Here is a 17,848-nt window from a genome sequence, read left to right as displayed (position 1 = left end):
CCCGCCACTGTGCCCACCACTGTGCCCACCACCGTGCCTGCCACCGTGCCCACCACTGTGCCCACCACTGTGCCCGCCACTATGCCCACCACTGTGCTCACCACCGTGCCCGCCACTGTGCCCACCACCATGCCTGCCACTGTGCCCACCACCATGCTCACCACCGTGCCCGCCACCATGCCCATCACTGTGCTCACCACTGTGCTCGCCACTGTGCCCACCACCGTGCCCGCCACCGTGCCCACCACTGGGCACAGACCTAGTCCCTCTCCTCGGGAAGACACCCCCACAGCCTCCAGGGCCGGGAATGACTGGCCCCCTGCTGTGGGTGCTGTGTGTTTGCACCCGCCTCTGCCGGAGGCCACCGGGACCCTGCAGGCCCCTCCAGAGAAAGCGGCAGCAGCCCCGGGTGGGGGCCTTGGGCCACATGTCATCACCAACCTTTTCCTCTACCCCATCAAATCCTGTGCTGCGTTTGAGGTAAGGGTTTAATGGCAGAACTGGGAGTGCTTGTTTTTTTGTTTATAATGTGGGGGTTTTTTGGGCAAAGTGAAGAAAAAAGTACAGAATGTGAAAAAAAAATGCAGAAAATCCCACTCAAGGTCAGAGTGTTGTGATGTCTGAAGAGCCATTCTGTCAGCCTTTCTTGGTTTGGGCTGACCTTTGAACAGGGCTCTGCCTGCGGGGACCCTTGAGGGGACCCTGAGTGGTGAATGCCTGCTTACTGGTTTTATTTTTTTTAACTTTTATAATATATTTCTTTATTGGTTTCAGGGAGGAAAGGATAGGGAGAGAGAGAGAAACATCAATGATGAGAGAGAATCATCGATTGGCTGCTTCCTGCACACCCCCTACTGGGGATCGAGCCCACAACCCGGGCATGTGCCCTTGACCGGAATCGAACTGGGACCCTTCAGTCTGCAGGAGGATGCTCTATCCACTGAGCCAAACCGGCCAGGGCCCACCTGCTTACTGTTAATAATTATGGATACAAAGAGAGAAACATCAATGATGAGAGAGAATCATCGATTGGCTGCTTCCTGCACACCCCCTACTGGGGATCGAGCCCACAACCCGGGCATGTGCCCTTGACCGGAATCAAACTGGGACCCTTCAGTCCGCAGGCGGATGCTCTATCCACTGAGCCAAACCGGCTAGGGCCCACCTGCTTACTGTTAATAATTATGGATACAGCTTTCAGCGAATGCATGGGCTGCCTCCCTAATGTGGCATTTTATGTGCCTTGTTTCATTTGATTCTTAAAACAATAATATGAGGTGCATGGTAATATCATCCCCATTTTGTAGAGATGGAGCCCGAAGGCCACTGAGGTGAAGCGCTTTACCCAGGTCTGACAGGGCAGAGCAGGGATTTGAACCCAGGTCTGTGACTCCTTGTGTAACTTGTTCCCCTCAGCCCTCCCGTGGACATGAACTATGCTCTGTCTTAAAAGCAGCTGGCCTGGGGTCACCTGAGCTGGGAGACAGGAGTGCCTGCCTTGGCATTGCCCTCCCGCCCTTCCCCCGGCTGTGGCCAAAGTGAGGCTGCCTTTGTCATCTATGTGTCTCCAAGTCCCAGGTCCAGATCCCAGAATCCCAAGTCTCTTGGGTGATAGGCTCTCTGGCTCTTGGTCAGACAATTGGGGGTCAGGGCTGTTTGTCACCTGCTTTTCGGGGTGTCCCACAAAAGCCTGCCCTCCAGGCTGAGCCATAAACAAGCAAGTTCACCTCCACTTCAAAACGGAGGCAGGTGGGGACTCCAGGTGCCCTTGCGGACAGGACTGTCTTCAGAGATGGGTCCTGTTCCGTGGGACAGCTACATCGCACAGCAGCACGGGCAGCAATTACTATTCCATTTTACAGATGAGGACACTGAGTCTCAGTAGGGTTTCGTACATTGCTCAAGGTCTTCCATCCCTCTGCTCCTTCAAAAACGACACACTGAACACCTGCTACCTGCCAGGCTGTGGGCCAGAGCCTGGTGGACAGTGATGAGCAAAATGGAAATGGTTCCTTCCCTGGTGGTGGGGCGGGGAGGGGCACTGTCTCAGAAGGGACATAGACAGAGACCAAACATCACCAAGTGAATGGAATGACACTGCTGATGAAGGCCAAGACGGCGAAGGTGGGGATGCCAGAGAGAATCCTGGTGGGTGGGCGACTTAGTATATTCAGGCGGCTAGAGCAAACCTGCCAGCTGGGTGGCTAATGAACAACAGACATTATTCCTCACAGTCTGGAGGCTGGACAACCAACGTGTAGGCACAGGCAGATTTAGTGCCCGGTGAGCACCCACTTCCTGGTTCACAGACAGCTGCCTTCCTGCTGTGTCCTAACATGGGGTGAGGGAACTCTCTGGGCCTCTTTGAAAAGGGCACTAATCCCATTCATGAGAGCTCCACCCTTGTGACTGAGTCACCTCTTAAAGGCTCCTCCTCCCAACAACTTCACATCGGGAGTTAGACTCTTAATATGAATTCTGGGGGGACACAGACATTTAGTTCACTGCAGTGGGGCACTTAGATTATATTTGGAGGTGGCAGGAAAGGCTTCCTGAAGAGGGGACATTTAACCTGAGACCTGGGAGTCAGGCATACAGAGAGAGGGGGAAGAGCATTCCAGGCAGAGAGAACAGCATGTGAGGAGACCCTGAGGTGAGAAAGAGCCTGGTCCACTGGAGGAACGGAGAGAAAGAGTGGGGGGTGGTGAGGAGGGATTTGGGTGCGGTACCGCGCACATGCCTCACCTACTGAAGAAACGGATTGAGATGGAGAAGGGTGGGTGTGTAGGGTGAGTGGAAGGTGTCTGGGTCCTTTGCATTGTCCTCTGGTTTGACTTTCTTCCTCCTCATTCTTCCTTCAGGAGCATGTGCTGAATCCCTGAAGTCCAGCTGTATGGGCGCAGCCACTGCCCAATAATGTGAAGGCCATTGCTGAGGAGCTCTGACCTATAATGTGCTTCCCTTTTTGTTTAGGTGACGCAGTGGCCTGTGGGACACCAAGGGCTGCTGTATGACCGGAGCTGGATGGTTGTGAACCACAACGGCATTTGCCTGAGTCAGAAGCAGGAGCCGCGGCTGTGCCTGGTCCAGCCCCGCATTGACCTGCAGCAGAGGATCATGGTCGTTAGAGCCAAAGGTGGGAAAATGGGTTCCTTTTCACCATGCAGCTGTCAGAGTGGCCTATAGACCCACGTGAGAGGAGGATAAGGCTTTTCCTCCACCAAATATTGAAATGATCCAAAAGTGAAATGATGCCTAGAAGAGACAACAGAAAGCTTGTTCCTTTTGTGTTGTGGGAATTTTCTGGGGAAAGGTAAAGACCTGAGGGTCCAATCAGAAACTAAAGAGGCATAACTTCTGGAATTACGTGATGTGCTTTTCACTTATATTCCTTTCATATCCTTCAGTCATCATAATACAGGGTGGGTAAAAGTAGGCTTATAATTGTTTGTATGGAAAAAGACAGGCAAGATATGATTATTACAACAGCTTTATTAACTCAAAAGAATGTCACAGTGGCACCGTGCACTTAGGTACAATCTCATAAATGCTCAATTGCCTGCCTGCATTCTTTACACGTCCTTGCAGTCTTTGGAAATCAGTAAAGAAACCCGAATTTCAGTGACCTGCTTGGGTCAGCCCCACTGCCCCTTGAGGTGGTTGAAGTCAAACCTACTTTTGTCTCTACCCTCCTCCACCCCGCCCCCGTATGCACTGCATGCTTTCATTCTCTCTGCTGGCTTTTATTATAGACGAGTAGCATACATAAAATTACAGACCAGCTCTGTCCAGTGGAACTTTCTGTGATGGTGGAATATTCATTCTCTATATTGTCCTTTTGGTAGCCACCAGTCACATGTGGCTACTGAACACTTGAAATGGGACCAGCCGGACAAGAGAACTGAATTATAAATTTTATTTAATTTTGATTAATTTAAATTGCTGCATGTGGCTAGTGGTTACAGTGTTGAACAGCACATGTATTTTGCAATTATATATTTGTAATTATATTTTGATTGTACTGCCATATATTCAGTTCAGGAGAATTTATGTAATATAATATTGTCTTTTATATATAAACTAGAGGCCTGGTGCATGAAATTCATGCACAGGATAGGGGGGAGGTCCCTCAGCCCGGCCTGCACCCTCTTGCAATCCCGGACACCTCAGGGGATGTCCGACTGACGGTATAGGCCTGATCCTGCAGAGAATGAATATTCTAACATCACAGAAAGTTCCATTCAGGGGATGTCCGACTGACGGTTTAGGCCTGATCCTGCAGAGAATGTATATTCTAATATCACAGAAAGTTCCACTGGATAGAGCTGGTCTGTAATTTTATGTATGCTACTAGTCTTACCTAATAATAGACAAACATGTAAATTGACCGTCCCTTTGCTATGCTCACCAGCCAATTAGGAGACTATGCAAATTAACCTAACAAAGATGGCGGTTAATTTGCATATGTAGGCGCAAAGCGGCGGAGCGAAGACTGAAGGCGGCTCCGGCCAGAGCAGCGAGGGCTTGAAGGTGGCTCCGGCCAGAGCAGCGAAGACTTAAGACGGCTCCGGCCGGAGCGAAGGCCTGGGTTCTGGGTGCCGGAGGAAAACTGGTGCCGGCAGCCAGAGGAAGGGAAGGCCTATTGCACGAATCTCTTCATGCAACAGGCCTCTAGTCTATAATAAAAGCCAGCAGAAAGAATGAAAACATGCAGTGCATACAGAGGCGGGGTGGAGGAGGGTAGAGACAAAAGTAGGTTTGACTTCAACCACCTCAAGGGGCAGTGGGGCTGACCCAAGCAGGTCACTGAAATTCGGGTTTCTTTACTGATTTCCAAAGACTGCAAGGACGTGTAAAGAATGCAGGCAGGCAATTGAGCATTTATGAGATTGTACCTAAGTGCACGGTGCCACTGTGACATTCTTTTGAGTTAATAAAGCTGTTGTAATAATCATATCTTGCCTGTCTTTTTCCATACAAACAATTATAAGCCTACTTTTACCCACCCTGTATTATGATGACTGAAGGATATGAAAGGAATATAAGTGAAAAGCACATCACGTAATTCCAGAAGTTATGCCTCTTTAGTTTCTGATTGGACCCTCAGGTCTTTACCTTTCCCCAGAAAATTCCCACAACACAAAAGGAACAAGCTTTCTGTTGTCTCTTCTAGGCATCATTTCACTTTTGGATCATTTCAATATTTGGTGGAGGAAAAGCCTTATCCTCCTCTCACGTGGGTCTATAGGCCACTCTGACAGCTGCATGGTGAAAAGGAACCCATTTTCCCACCTTTGGCTCTAACGACATATTTTTATTGATTTCAGAGAGGGAGGGAGGGAGAGAGAGAGAGAGAAATATCAATGATGAGAGAGAATCATTGATTAGCTGGGTCCTGCACTCCCCACACTGGGGATAGAGCCCACAACCTGGGCATGTGCCCTGACCGGGAATTGAACCATGACCTCCTGGTTCATAGATCAATGCTCAACCACTGAGCCATTGCCGGTAGGCTTTTTTTTCTTTTTTAAAAAAATCTTACTTCTTGGCTAGGCCTTCTTGTATAATGTTGTAACAGTGATGGAAGATATCCTTCTTTATTACTGATTTGAATAGAATAGTTCTAAGGTCTCAAAAATAAAAATGATGCTCACTGATTTGATTTACTGGGTTAAGTAGTTCTTTTCTTATTTAGCCAAAAGTTTTGTCATGACTAATAGTCATTTCTTATTGAATGGTTTTTCTGCATCTGTTGGTTATATTTTTCTCCTATATTCTAGGAGTGTGATGTCTTACATTAGCAGACTGTCCAGTACTGAAGTATTCTTGCATTCTTGGGGGAGAGAAAAAACTACTTGGCAATGATTTGTTGATACATTTGGATTGCTGATTTTTTTTTAGTATTTTTATACCTATTTTTATTAGTGAGATTGATATATTACCTTCTTTTATTGTATTTTTCTTGTTCAAGTTCAGATATCCAGGATAATAATACACAGAAAGATTTGAGTGGAATATTTCACTTTCTACTCTCTGAGTAGTGTATACATCAGTGTTAATTAATATTATTCTTTAACCTGTTACATACAGGTGTTATATACTCCTTTATATGTATGATGTATCTATAACAATTAAAAAATAGCTTCTCAACCCCATTGACATAACAGACTCTTTGAAATCATGATGATTGGTGCAGGAATCTAATTTGATGCTGACTCTTAGGGGCTACCGAGAGTTGACACTCTATGCTGATATCTTTGTAGAATGAGCCTTCACGCCTGCCTGTCTATTTCTAAAGAATTTTAGGTAGCTTAGAGAACAATGACCTTGGGATGTGGAGTCATCCAGAGGTAGAGAAAACTTTCAAAGGAATTTACAGTGTTTCTGGGACTCTGAATGTGGCTGCCCACTGCAGGATCCCCTGCTAAATACGCTCAATGCACAGCTGTTGGGCACTGATCATGCTGAAGAGAATCTGTTAGAAGATTTCCAAGACCCAGACACTTATTTGATTCAACCAGTTTCCAGGGTTATTAAGATTCTTGTAAATTTCATAATAATGGACTTCAACTAACATAGTTGTTCTTTTTGCTTGGTAACACATTTGTCTCTAACCTTTGCTCATCAGGAATGGAGCCTATAGAGGTGCCTCTTGAGGAAAACGGTGAATGGGTTCAGATTTGCCAAAGCAAGGTCTGTGCGGACAGGTGAGACTGCAGCAGGGGAAATCTCAGGTCCACCTGCAGGTGACGAGGCCTCTGCTGAGTCCTCCATCCCACCCACTGCCACTGCTGCTCCCATGGTGCACTCCACTCACCACCCTGGCTCCCTCTCAGGGCTTTGCACTCCTGTTTCCTCTGCTTGGAATGCTCTTCCCCTCTTTATACCTCCAAGGGGCTTGCTCCCTCACCTCCATCAGTCTCACTGCCACCTGGTCTCCGCTGAAAAGCCCCTTTCTCAGAGGGGCACCGGCCTCCCACAGAACCAGCCTCCCTCGCTGCTGCCCGGCTGCATTCTTCTCCTCAGCATTGACTGTTACCCAACCTTTACCTTTTGTCCCTCCTGCTAAAATGCCCACTGGGGAGAGCGGGGCTCAGTCTGTGCTGCTTCCTGCAGAGCCTGGAACAGGCTGTGGGGGAGGCAGGGTGAGTGAGGAACCGAGGAACCGTTCAGGGGAGGCATGGAGGGGCTGGGGTGGGGTGGCTGCTGTAGAGAGGTGAGGGTAGGGACCTGATTCCTCTTTTGAAAAGACTGGCTTATGGGTGTTGAATAGTTGGAAGCTGGTGAGGGTGCGAGTGAGGAGGCCAGCTGAGACAAGAGGAAGGGTCAGGGGGAAACCAGGCGGGTGTCGGATATATATCCCGGAGGTAGACCCACCTGAACCAGTGGATGGATTGGATGTGGAGCCAGAGGGTAAGGGGATGTCACATCCCTCAGGTTGTATAGTTTTCAGGTGATAACCCATAAATTATATTTCATATAGTTGTGGATTATTGCCTAATCTGAGTTACTGATGATAAATCATTGGCTAAATTCTAGGAAATGTGGATAATGAGATGGAATGCAATAATAGCATTTCTATTTTATTTTTGATTGTGAATGTTTATAAATCTATTTATTGAATATATTGACTAAGTCTAATCTGGGCCCCAAAACATGTGCAGGAGCAAATTTTCTCATTGTGGAAACTTACCCAGCCCATCTGATACCCCAACCAATTTACACCCCAATACTAAAACAGTTAACGATAACAGTGCACTAGGATTTATATGTAGAGCACTTTTAAATTGCTAATTGCCGATTAGTTGACACAATCAGCTCATTAGTGGGTGTTTGTGCTCAGTCGATACTGCACAGTATGGCATTGACTGCATTTACTTCTGCACTGCCTCACCATGTAAATCATGAAATGATACGTGAAATAATAAAGTTGTATCTAAATTGGGTTCACATTTTTAGGGCCCCTGGGTCTCACTGGGTGATGAAGGGCTGCACCTCAGGAAAGGTATGCAGGTGTAGTGTGAGGATCCTGCTGGGCATGACTCAGCGTGAGGGGCACTGGGCCATCCTGGAGCCGAGAACGAGCACAGTGGGCATCCTTCCACTGCGCTTGTGCCAGCAAATGTTCACGGGAACACACACGTGAGGGCTCCGAGTCTCGGGTGAGCATTTTTGCCCGTCACCACTGTAAATCTCAGAGAGAGAAATAGAGCCATTGAGGAGCACCTGCAGTTGCATCCCCAGCTCATCCCTGGTTGAACTGTCATTTAGCTGCATCTGAGAGGGAGGCCATTTTTCTGGTGAATAAAGCTTTCAGGTAGGAGAGGCTAAGCTAGGAACTGAGAGGACTTAATAGAATGAAAACGGAATTAGTGCGAATGTGCTACAAAGCGAGGTTTCCTCCTCTTCCCTTTCTAGAAAAGAAAGGCAACTATTTTTCTGAGTAAAAATTAAGGATAAGATAGGTTTTCAATAATAGCGGTCTTATAATCCCAGGGTAAGATATTAGCAATTTTTCCCTTATTAATTCTGGTGATGTACAGATTAAAAAAATTTTAAATTCGGAATTCTATTTAAAAATTCTAGAAGGTTGCGGAGTTTGAAAAACAACAACAGATCAATAAATGTACTTACATTGGTGATTTATAGGCACAGTGATGTTCTTTCACAAACCAAACATGTCAGTCCATGAGGTCTGGCTGCGAGAGGAAAGACTGTAGTCAGGCCCATAGTGAAAGACCAAGACACATGTCTGGGTACAAGGGCTTCTTAGAGCAAGATAATGCTCTGGAAAGTCCCAGATTCCAAGGTTGTTTTCTCAGTGGCTATAATTTAAAGAAGGTGTTTCAAGAGGAACTTCTAAACCTTTTTATCTGATCTTAAAGCTTTGCACAAGCCCGGGTCTCAGGTCTTGCTGTGCCTTGGGAATCTCCCTGCAGCTTCCTAAGCACGCCTGCCACTCTAGGCTTCCTTCTGGCCGGGGCTCAATGATTATTATAAAATATTATATTACTCTTTGCCATTTAGGTTGTTATTAAATAATACAATACAACATTCACCATTCCTTTTTTTTTTTTTTTGGTCAGGGTAAATACTCATGATTGTGGAGAAAAAATTTCAAGCTGGTTGTCAAGGTTTCTGGGCCGTCCGTGTCATTTGATCAAACAAAGCTCGGACTTTCAGAGAAACGCGAAGAAGAGCCATGGCAAAGGTATGGCATTTGGGATTGTTCTCAGGGCACAGGAACCCGGGGGTGCCTTTGCATGCGTCCAGGTCAGCCCGTGACGCGGAGTCACAGGGCAGCTTGCTCACGTACAGAAAGTGGGGTGGCCCGGCCGCCTTCTTCAGAAAGGTCCCCGAGCCCCAGGTCAGCAGGACCCAGGCGTGGCCTCCTGAGAACCCTGAGAGGCCGGGGTGGGCTCCCAGACCACGGCTTCGCCTCTGCTCAGCCCTCTGCCTCAGCCACGTGTATTGAGAAGCACACTTCCGTTTTGTTAGATGAAAACATTGGTAACTTGCGAGGTCCTAAGGAGACCTGAGTTTCTAGTCTTGGCTCCGTCTCCAAATGGTGGGAGGCCTTGGCAAATCCTTGATGCCTCAACTTCTGTTGACCTCAGCTACTTAGTCTTGAACACGTTTGACAGTTTTCCTGCTGAAAGCTGCTATTAGGGTGAAGTGAGACAGCAGAGAGCAAAGTACTTTTCGCGTTCACAGTACCATAGAGGAGGAACAGACCATTTTCAGGCGTCTGTTTAATTCTGTCTTCTCAGGGAGCCTTGCCTGACTTCTCTCCAAAGTCCTCTCCTGAACTTCCCCAGCTCCCTTCGCTGTTTTATTTTTCTCTGTGGCACTGTTCACCTCCTCTAGGCCATGCATTTGACTGCTATGCTGTGCATGTCCGGCCTTCCCTCTACTAGACCATAAGCGCTGTGAGGGCGGGGACTTTTGTCTGCTTTGTTCAGTGTTGCATCCCCCATGCTTAGAACAGCACCTGGCAAATAGTAGTTGCTCAGTAAATACTAGATGAAGGAAGACATGGGTCATTGCTGCATTTCCGGTTTGTGCAGGGATGACCTGCCCTAGTGATTAGCTCTCAGAGAGACTGGCTTGTAAACCCAAATAGCATTTTGATCATATGGGGACCAAGACTGGGGTCTTGGGACCTGCACAGGTGAACCTATAAATCCCCGAAAATGAATGATGGAGAGAAGAACCAAAGGATGTAATCTACTTAGATCTTTACAACTTCTGACAGTTTTTCATGTCATGAGCTATTCAAGAATTTGAGTTGCTATGTGATGGAGAAGGGGGATAGACTTACACTCATTTTTTGAGGAGGTGAGCTGGTGGTGCCTGGGCCTGGATTAGCTCAGAGTCATGATTAAATGGGAGAGAAATGGGCATTTTCATGAGTAGAGACACACAGGAGTAGGATTCATCAGGACCTGTGCTCCCCTTATACATGATCTTATTTAATACGTTCCAGTTATTCATAACGCTTCCTGTTTACCTGGGGCCTAGCCGGGTCCTCAGGAGGCTGACTGAGATTATTAAGCAATGGACGTGGGCCTTCAGTTTAGAGGCGACACTACAGTAAAGGTCTGTGACTCACCTGCACTGAGTCATGGAGGGCTTCAGGGAAGAGGTGAGTTTGGAGCTGCATCTTAGCAGGAGAGTAGGCGTTTTCTAGGCAGAGAAAGGCAGGAAGGTTACCTGGGAGCAGCATGGCAGGGCGTGGAGTTTCATGGGCTCAGAGAAGGGTTTAGGAAGGTTGGATGTGGCTCAGGGATAAATGGGGCAGAGCTGGGCTGAAGGGATGAATGTGCAGCTGAGGAGTCGGGAAGCGCTAGCTTGTGGTTGGGGGAACTCACTGAAGAATTCGAAGCTCTGGGGTTTTGTGATGCTGTGTGTATTAGAAGGACACTCCTGGCAAGGTATGGGGAGCGGCATCTGAGAGGGAGAGGAGGGAAGGGGATAGGCAGGAGATGGCTATGACTGTCCTAGTGGAACATGGGACCTGGCTGAGGCAAAGGTGGGCACAGGGAGAACTCTGTCTCCTGCACTGGACAGGACCAGGGAGTGCCAGCTTGTGACTATTTCCACTTCAAGGATGCCATTTATGGAGGTGAGATCTCTGATGGTCCAGGTCTCAGGTCTTCAAACATATTTGCATTGGTACACCTTAGAAGAATTGTTTTAAAGCTACATTACCTCCTCCTACATTTTTACATTGTCATCTAAATGTTAAAAACAAGTTAAAAGAAGAACCCAAGCTGGCTGCAGAATAGGTGGAAGGTACACTCACCCCCTCCCAGGACCAAACTGGAATTACAACTAAATTATAAAACAATCACCCTGGATAACCAACTGAAGACTAGCTGAACAGAAGTCTTATAACCAAGGATTTACAGAAGCAGCCACAAGGAGACTGGTAGGAAGGGTGGAGACATAAGGGCTGGCCCCGTGAGCACCAGGGCTGGTGGCTGAGATTCCGGAGGGATGTTCAGCTGCAGAGGTTCCCCTGAGAAGCCTGGGGTCTCAACCACATGTTGGGCTCCTTAGCCCAGAGCCCCAGCACCAGGAAGAGGCACCATGTGACATCTGGCTGTGAAAAGCAGCTGGGATTCTGTTCTCTAAGGAAAGACAGAGTCTGCTAGAGACACAGGTGCCCTCTTAAAGAGCCAGCACTCAAAATCTTGGTCGCAGCAACTCACCCTGGGCTCTGGCAGAGGGAGTGCGGAGCAGACTACAGTCCTGTGAGGAGAGACTGGTGTTTGTGGCTCTGGGGAGAGAGCTGAAGGGACAGCCGCCAGGATCCCTGTGCTGAGTCCCGCTCCCACACCACAGATGTCATCTTTCTTGGGCGGAGCACTCCCCTCCTTGGAGTCAGCCTGGGGGAAAGCAGCAGCCCCACCTTCTGGACTTCCTTTTCCCCCACCCTGCTGGGCTCTCACAGGGCTGAGGAGTCAGCTGCCTGGGCCAGGGTGTAGAGGTCTAGGCTATTTCTAGCAAATTATAAATGTGGTCATTTAAATGAAAACTCATAGATCATCCTTTTAAACATTAGCGAGTGGAATCTCAATACCGTAGTGATTTGATTCCATGAATATTCACTACACACACACACTCACACACACACACACACACACACACACACACACACACACACAAACTGTCTTTTAATGGTCAGAAATTTTATATCTTTCCTTTTTCTTCTTCAACTTATATTTCCATTCTACTTTTTAAAATGGGGTTTTATCTCAGTGTTACATATTTTATGCTTGAAAATCTTTCCTTGATCACCCTATCATATTTATCTAAAACCAAGATCCTATATAAATTGGAATGTATAAACATTTGTAGAGTTTACTGTGATCATAAGAGTCCAAGTGTTAGGAAATTTCTTATAGGTTGACTTATCACAGTTTTTACTAGTATACAGTTGATCAAAGCAACAACTACATATTATAAATTTCAAAAGACAGTGAAAACACTGTTGAAAACAAATCTCTTAATGAGATGGCTGGGCTCCCCGCCATTAATTCCCATATTAATGAGTAACTGCCACCTATGACCAGCATAGCTGGTGCTCAGCCTTGGTTCTCTTCTGAAAAGCCTTATCTGAGTGAATAAAGAGCTGGGGATGAAAGGCGGTTGGTTGACCCGCTGTCACTTAAACCTTTTCCTGAGACACAGGGATCTCACATTAAGATGACTTTAGTCATGTCACTTGACAACTTAATCAGGTGTGACAGCTTTGTGGAGAGCAAAGAATGGGAGCCCATCTGACCTACAGACCGATCATTCACCCAGGCTTTAGAGAAGTTTCCTTATCTCAGCACAGACCCCAGGGATTTGAAAGGGCTTTTGTTTTCCGCCTTGGAGACTGTCAGCCCCCAGGGGAGGGTGCCCAGGAGAGGTGAGCCTTCCCTCTGTGAAGGGGGAGAAAGGCCTTTTGTGGAGGGGCTGGCGTGCGCCCCCTTCTCTGACAGAGCCTTTGTAGCAAAGAGGGCATTTGGGAGTGGAGGGTCTGGAAGGTGATTCTGTACAAGGATCCTTTCTCGTGTATTCTGGGGTCCTCAGACCCTGTTTGCAGGGACCTCACTAGGCTTTGGCCCAGCCAACCCTTTCCATCCACATCTTGGATAAAGACAGCGATGGCGTGCCCCATATGGGAGGTGAGAGCTGGGCCACAGGCTCCAGCAGTGCTGGGCACATTTCATACTTTCTTTCACTCTTTTATTTTCCCTTTCAGTAGTTTTAAACATGTATTATTTATTTCTGAAGTCAATTATTTCACACTTTCCCAAGGGCAAAAACCAGCTTTCCCCTAATTCAGGAGAGCTTCTTGGGCCCGTGGACTCATGGAGGCCTGCTGCCCTGCTGTCCCGGGCCAGCCCTGCTCCACCTGCTGCCCATCCCTCCTCCTCTGAATGTCGCCTCCAAGTCTGTGCTGGCAGTTTCACTGCAGCATTTTATTATTGTTACTTTTCAGATAAGTAGTGGAGTATTCTACGAGCTCATTTTTTTTGAAAGGTTTGAGACAATTTAAGACAGGTTGTACTATTTCAAGGGCACCACTTTTTCACTTGTAGAGATAGTCTCTATTTTTAAAACATGATGGTCAATGGAGCATGATTCATTTGCAGTCCAAAAAAGCAGCTCTTCTTTTATTTTACTTTAAAACATTTAAAGTTTAATTTCATTAAAATTTTTTTTATTGAGGTATAATTGACATATAACATATTAGTTTCAGGTGTACAACATAATGGATTCAATATCTCCATATATTGTGAAGTTATCACCACAATAAGCCTAGTTAACGTCCATCACCACAACCAGTTACAAAATGTTTTTTCTTGTAATGAGAATTTTAAAGATTTACTCTTCTAGCAACTTCAAATATGCAATACAGTATTATTAACTCTAGTCACCATGCTATACATTACATCCCAGGATTTATTTATTTATTTATTTATTTTTAAAATATATTTTTATTGATTTTTTTACAGAGAGGAAGGGAGAGGGATAGAGAGCTAGAAACATCGATCAGCTGCCTCCTGCACACCCCCCACCGGGGATGTGCCCGCAACCAAGGTACATGCCCTTGGCCGGAATCGAACCCGGGACCTTTCAGTCTGCAGGCCGACGCTCTATCCACTGAGTCAAACCGGTCAGGGCCCAGGATTTATTTTATAACTGAACGTTTGTCTCTTTTGACCCCCCTTACCCCCTCACAAATTTTGCTTACCTCCACCCTTTGCCTCGGGCAACCACCAATTTGTTTTCTTGTATCTGGGAGATGGTTTTAGCTTTTGTTCTTTAGATTCCACATATAAGTGAGATCATATGGTATTTGTCTTTCTCAGTCTGACTTATTTCACTTAACATGATGCCCGCTAGGTCCACCCATGCATCACAAATGGCAAGATTTCCTTCTTTTTATGGCTGAATCATATTCCATTGTATATACATGGACCACATCTTCTTTACCCAGTCGTCTACCCGTGAACTCCTGGGTTGTTTCCAGGTCTCTTCTTTTAAATACCCACTCCATCCCCTCCAGGGCAGTCTGCTGGAACACCAGCCACTCTTTCTCTGGTGAATGAGGCCCAGTATCTGCTGATAAACAGATCCAGTGTTTTGGAACTTCAGCAGCAATTAAACGCCAGGTAAGAAAGACCCTTTTACTATTTGCTATTTACCTCGGGAATAACATAGAGGTGTAACTACTTACCCTGCATGTAGCCTGGCACCTACCTAGGGAGAGAGTTCCTGGAGTCCTGGAGTCCAGACTCTTCATGAGACCAGAGAAATCACAAGGCCCTTTAGGGAAGTCCCCATTAATCTTTCTGAGGGTTCTCTTTTGTCTTCCGATGTCCTTCTTGATGCCCTCAAGATGCTTAGTAGAGAACCCCAATTCTCATTTTTTAGTCATTCCATTTCTTAACATTTGCTATAATGGAATTTCTACCAACTTGTTCTAATTTCATTGCCCACCCTCCCACTGTCTTCTGTCCCCGAAGAGCCTTGCTCTACTTCCGCAGTCCTCATGAGGGAAAAGAAGAGTGGTTAGAAAGTGTTTACAGTTGTGATTGTAGATGTGACTTTTGGTACCACCAGACAGATCCGGCACCCCTGCCTGTCCACTCCCGCCTAGTGCTCTCTCTCCCAAGGGCCCTGGCAGTAGTGAGAGGTCAGCAGCTCTACAAGGGGTCTTGGTTGGTCCAACCCCCCTCGTTGTTTAGAAGAAATTGCTGTCCAAGGTCATCAGACCATTAGGGGGGAAATCACTGTTATGAGAGAGCTGGACTGCTCATTCCTAGTCCCCAGGACAGAGAGAGGTGTGCACACGCCTGTCAGCACCTGAGCCGGTGCTCCAGCACTTGAGCCTCTCACGTGCCACATGCCCCTGTGCATCTGTGTGCACACTGTGTGCAGAAATATACAAGTACAGAGTAATAAATGTGACAAAGCTAGGCTGTTTGAAGTATAGTCATTGGCAAAATCATACAACGCTGTTCCCTTGCCATGGCCTACCTTACCCTCATGGGAGCAGACGTGTGGCACGGCTGGTACTTGGTGTTCACTGAGTTTTAGCTGCACTGAGTGACCCTCCTCTCCAGGTACCCAGAGCGCTGGAGGAAGTGGGTCTGCGGTTTCCCGGGGCTCTTGGTATAGAAAGATAGGAGGTGAGACAGGCTTGCTGCAACCCTGGTTCCTACCAGGAGGGAACCACGTTTCCAACCAGTTGGTTTCGTGCACGGGGATGGGTGGGACGGGTGAGCAAAGGTAAGAGAAATAGTCCCAGGGCTAATACCTGGGACGGTCCCTGGGGCCTTGGTTGGTGTATCTCTGCTCTATTTTCAGATTTGCTGGCCGCTGCCATGTACATGTTGACAGGACAGTTTTTGGACATAACACTTTCCCTTTTATAAAGCACAGAAGGAAGGTTTATAACCAGGAGGGCAAATCCATAATCAAAGGGTTTTAGGATTGGCAAGTGCTAACCCTCTCATTTTGGATGAGAAAACTGTGGTCCTCACAGGTCGTGGGAGTTGTTTGGTTAGAGGCAAAGCTAGACTTAGCCATCCTGCTCCCGACATTCCGCCCTCCACTCACTGTTGGAAGGGGACTGGGACACAGCTGTGGACCTCTTCCTCCCCCAGAGCCTTTCAATCCTGACTCCAGGGAAAACTCCCAACATACTCAAGGATTTCTCCCAACTTAATTTAAAAAATACTTTTGTTGAGTACAACAAAGTGCAAAATCCTAAGTCCACAGCTCAGTGAACTTTACTGATGGACCTTCCATATAACCACCCCAGGTCAAGTAGAGAACATTTCTAGTACCTCAGAAAGCTCCCTCTACCCCTTAGCCAACCCCACTGAAGGTCAACAGTATCCAGACTTCCAGCATAGATAGTGCTTTCTCTCTGGTGTGTGTGTGTGTGTGTGTGTGTGTGTGTGTGTGTGTGTGTATGTGCAGGGAGGTGCAGAGAGCCATTTTACAGGACCTCCTGGCAGTAAACAAAACCTTTACACAAGAATTAGAAAAATAGCATATGCTAGTTAAATTGCAAACAGAATGGAAATTAGGAAATAAATATCAACCGCGTTGCTTTATGATGTTTTAATATTCCCCAAGAGTGTGATGTCTTGGTAAGTAAGCTGGACACTCTTTCAATGCCGTATCCTGACTCACCTTGCAGAACTGGTGTCTTCTCAGTTCATTTACTCAACCTCTGTTCACCTGGTTTCCAAAATCCGCCACGTCTTACACAAAGATCTACTCACCCTTTGCTCCACATCCTGTGGGCCTCTCCCGATGTGGAACCATATCCCGAGGGAGACCACTGAAATCTAACATGTCGGTGCCGCTTGGCCTCATGGTAAAAGCGTATTCTGGCCATCCAGGCCTCAGGCCAGAGCACATTCCATGAGTCAGGTTTTGAGTGGTGGAAACACTGAATTGTTACAACGATGTAATTATCCACCCCCCACCCCTCTCCCTTTTTGGCCTGTCTTCAACAGTGATGAGAGCGGAAGGGAGGAATTATTCCCAATGAGAGAGCTCATCTCACGTTTCCGTGCCAATATTATTACCAGTGGAGCAAGCGCTTTTGAAGAAGAGAAATGGGAGGAGATTTCAATCGGTTCCTTGCATTTCCAGGTGAGTTCTGGGAAGTTCTGTCATCCTTCCTTAAGGGCTGCGAATGGAGATCGAATCCGAGGCCAGGATGGTGGCAGGTGGGAACTCCTCAGCAGGAGGGTGTGTGACATCTGCGTTCTGCACCGCTCCTTGGAACGACCCATGCCAGGTTCTTGTTCCAGCATCTAGAAGGGTTCAGCAATCTGGAGAAAGGCTGTGTGTGTAACTTAAAGAGTCCAGAGACGAAGCATAATTTTGAAAGGCATTTGGGGGTCAGAGGAGCTTAGCTAAAAGGAACTAAGATCTCCTGTCTCAGGACACCATGCTTTTTATTAACACAAATTGTCCTGAGGGGAGGTGGAGATACACACTTCAAAGGGTCAGGGTTTTGTATGCGAAATCTATTGTCAGATTGGGGGGAATTAGCCTATGGCTGTTCAGGTGTTTGGCCAGTAGGAGGCAATAATATGTAGATTAAGATGCCCTGAGCTGTCTGGCAGCCAAGCAATCATCCCTTTTCAGCCATTCCCAATAGGTGACAACATATATGACTCAGCCCTTATTGAGTCCCCAAGTTCCATCAACCTTTTGATGAAACTCTTGAAATTATGACATGCTAGAATTGGCTTCCAGCAACCCACCCCTACTCCCCACCAGCGTGAGAGAGAATGTGCCCCCTGCAGGTGATGGAGGTCTC

General features: G+C 47.1%; 1 protein-coding gene across 1 annotated transcript in view; it reads left to right on the top strand.

Moving 5' to 3' along the window:
* MOCOS (molybdenum cofactor sulfurase) overlaps nucleotides 1-17,848 on the top strand; it is a gene marked incomplete at its 5' end in the record, with an annotated part of 43,363 nt that overhangs the window by 21,053 nt on the left and 4,462 nt on the right. Inside the window, 6 exons of the mRNA XM_014540587.1 lie at nucleotides 264-480; nucleotides 2,974-3,136; nucleotides 6,629-6,707; nucleotides 9,087-9,211; nucleotides 14,567-14,672; nucleotides 17,034-17,172. Of these exons, the coding sequence (XP_014396073.1) occupies nucleotides 264-480; nucleotides 2,974-3,136; nucleotides 6,629-6,707; nucleotides 9,087-9,211; nucleotides 14,567-14,672; nucleotides 17,034-17,172 (829 nt within the window). The remainder of the gene's footprint in view (nucleotides 1-263; nucleotides 481-2,973; nucleotides 3,137-6,628; nucleotides 6,708-9,086; nucleotides 9,212-14,566; nucleotides 14,673-17,033; nucleotides 17,173-17,848) is intronic.

The sequence above is a fragment of the Myotis brandtii genome, unplaced genomic scaffold (assembly GCF_000412655.1).
Source record: "Myotis brandtii unplaced genomic scaffold, ASM41265v1 scaffold248, whole genome shotgun sequence".
NCBI lineage: Eukaryota > Metazoa > Chordata > Mammalia > Chiroptera > Vespertilionidae > Myotis > Myotis brandtii.
The sequence above is the reverse complement of the archived record's forward strand: the minus strand, read 5'-3'. Positions and strand labels throughout refer to the sequence as shown.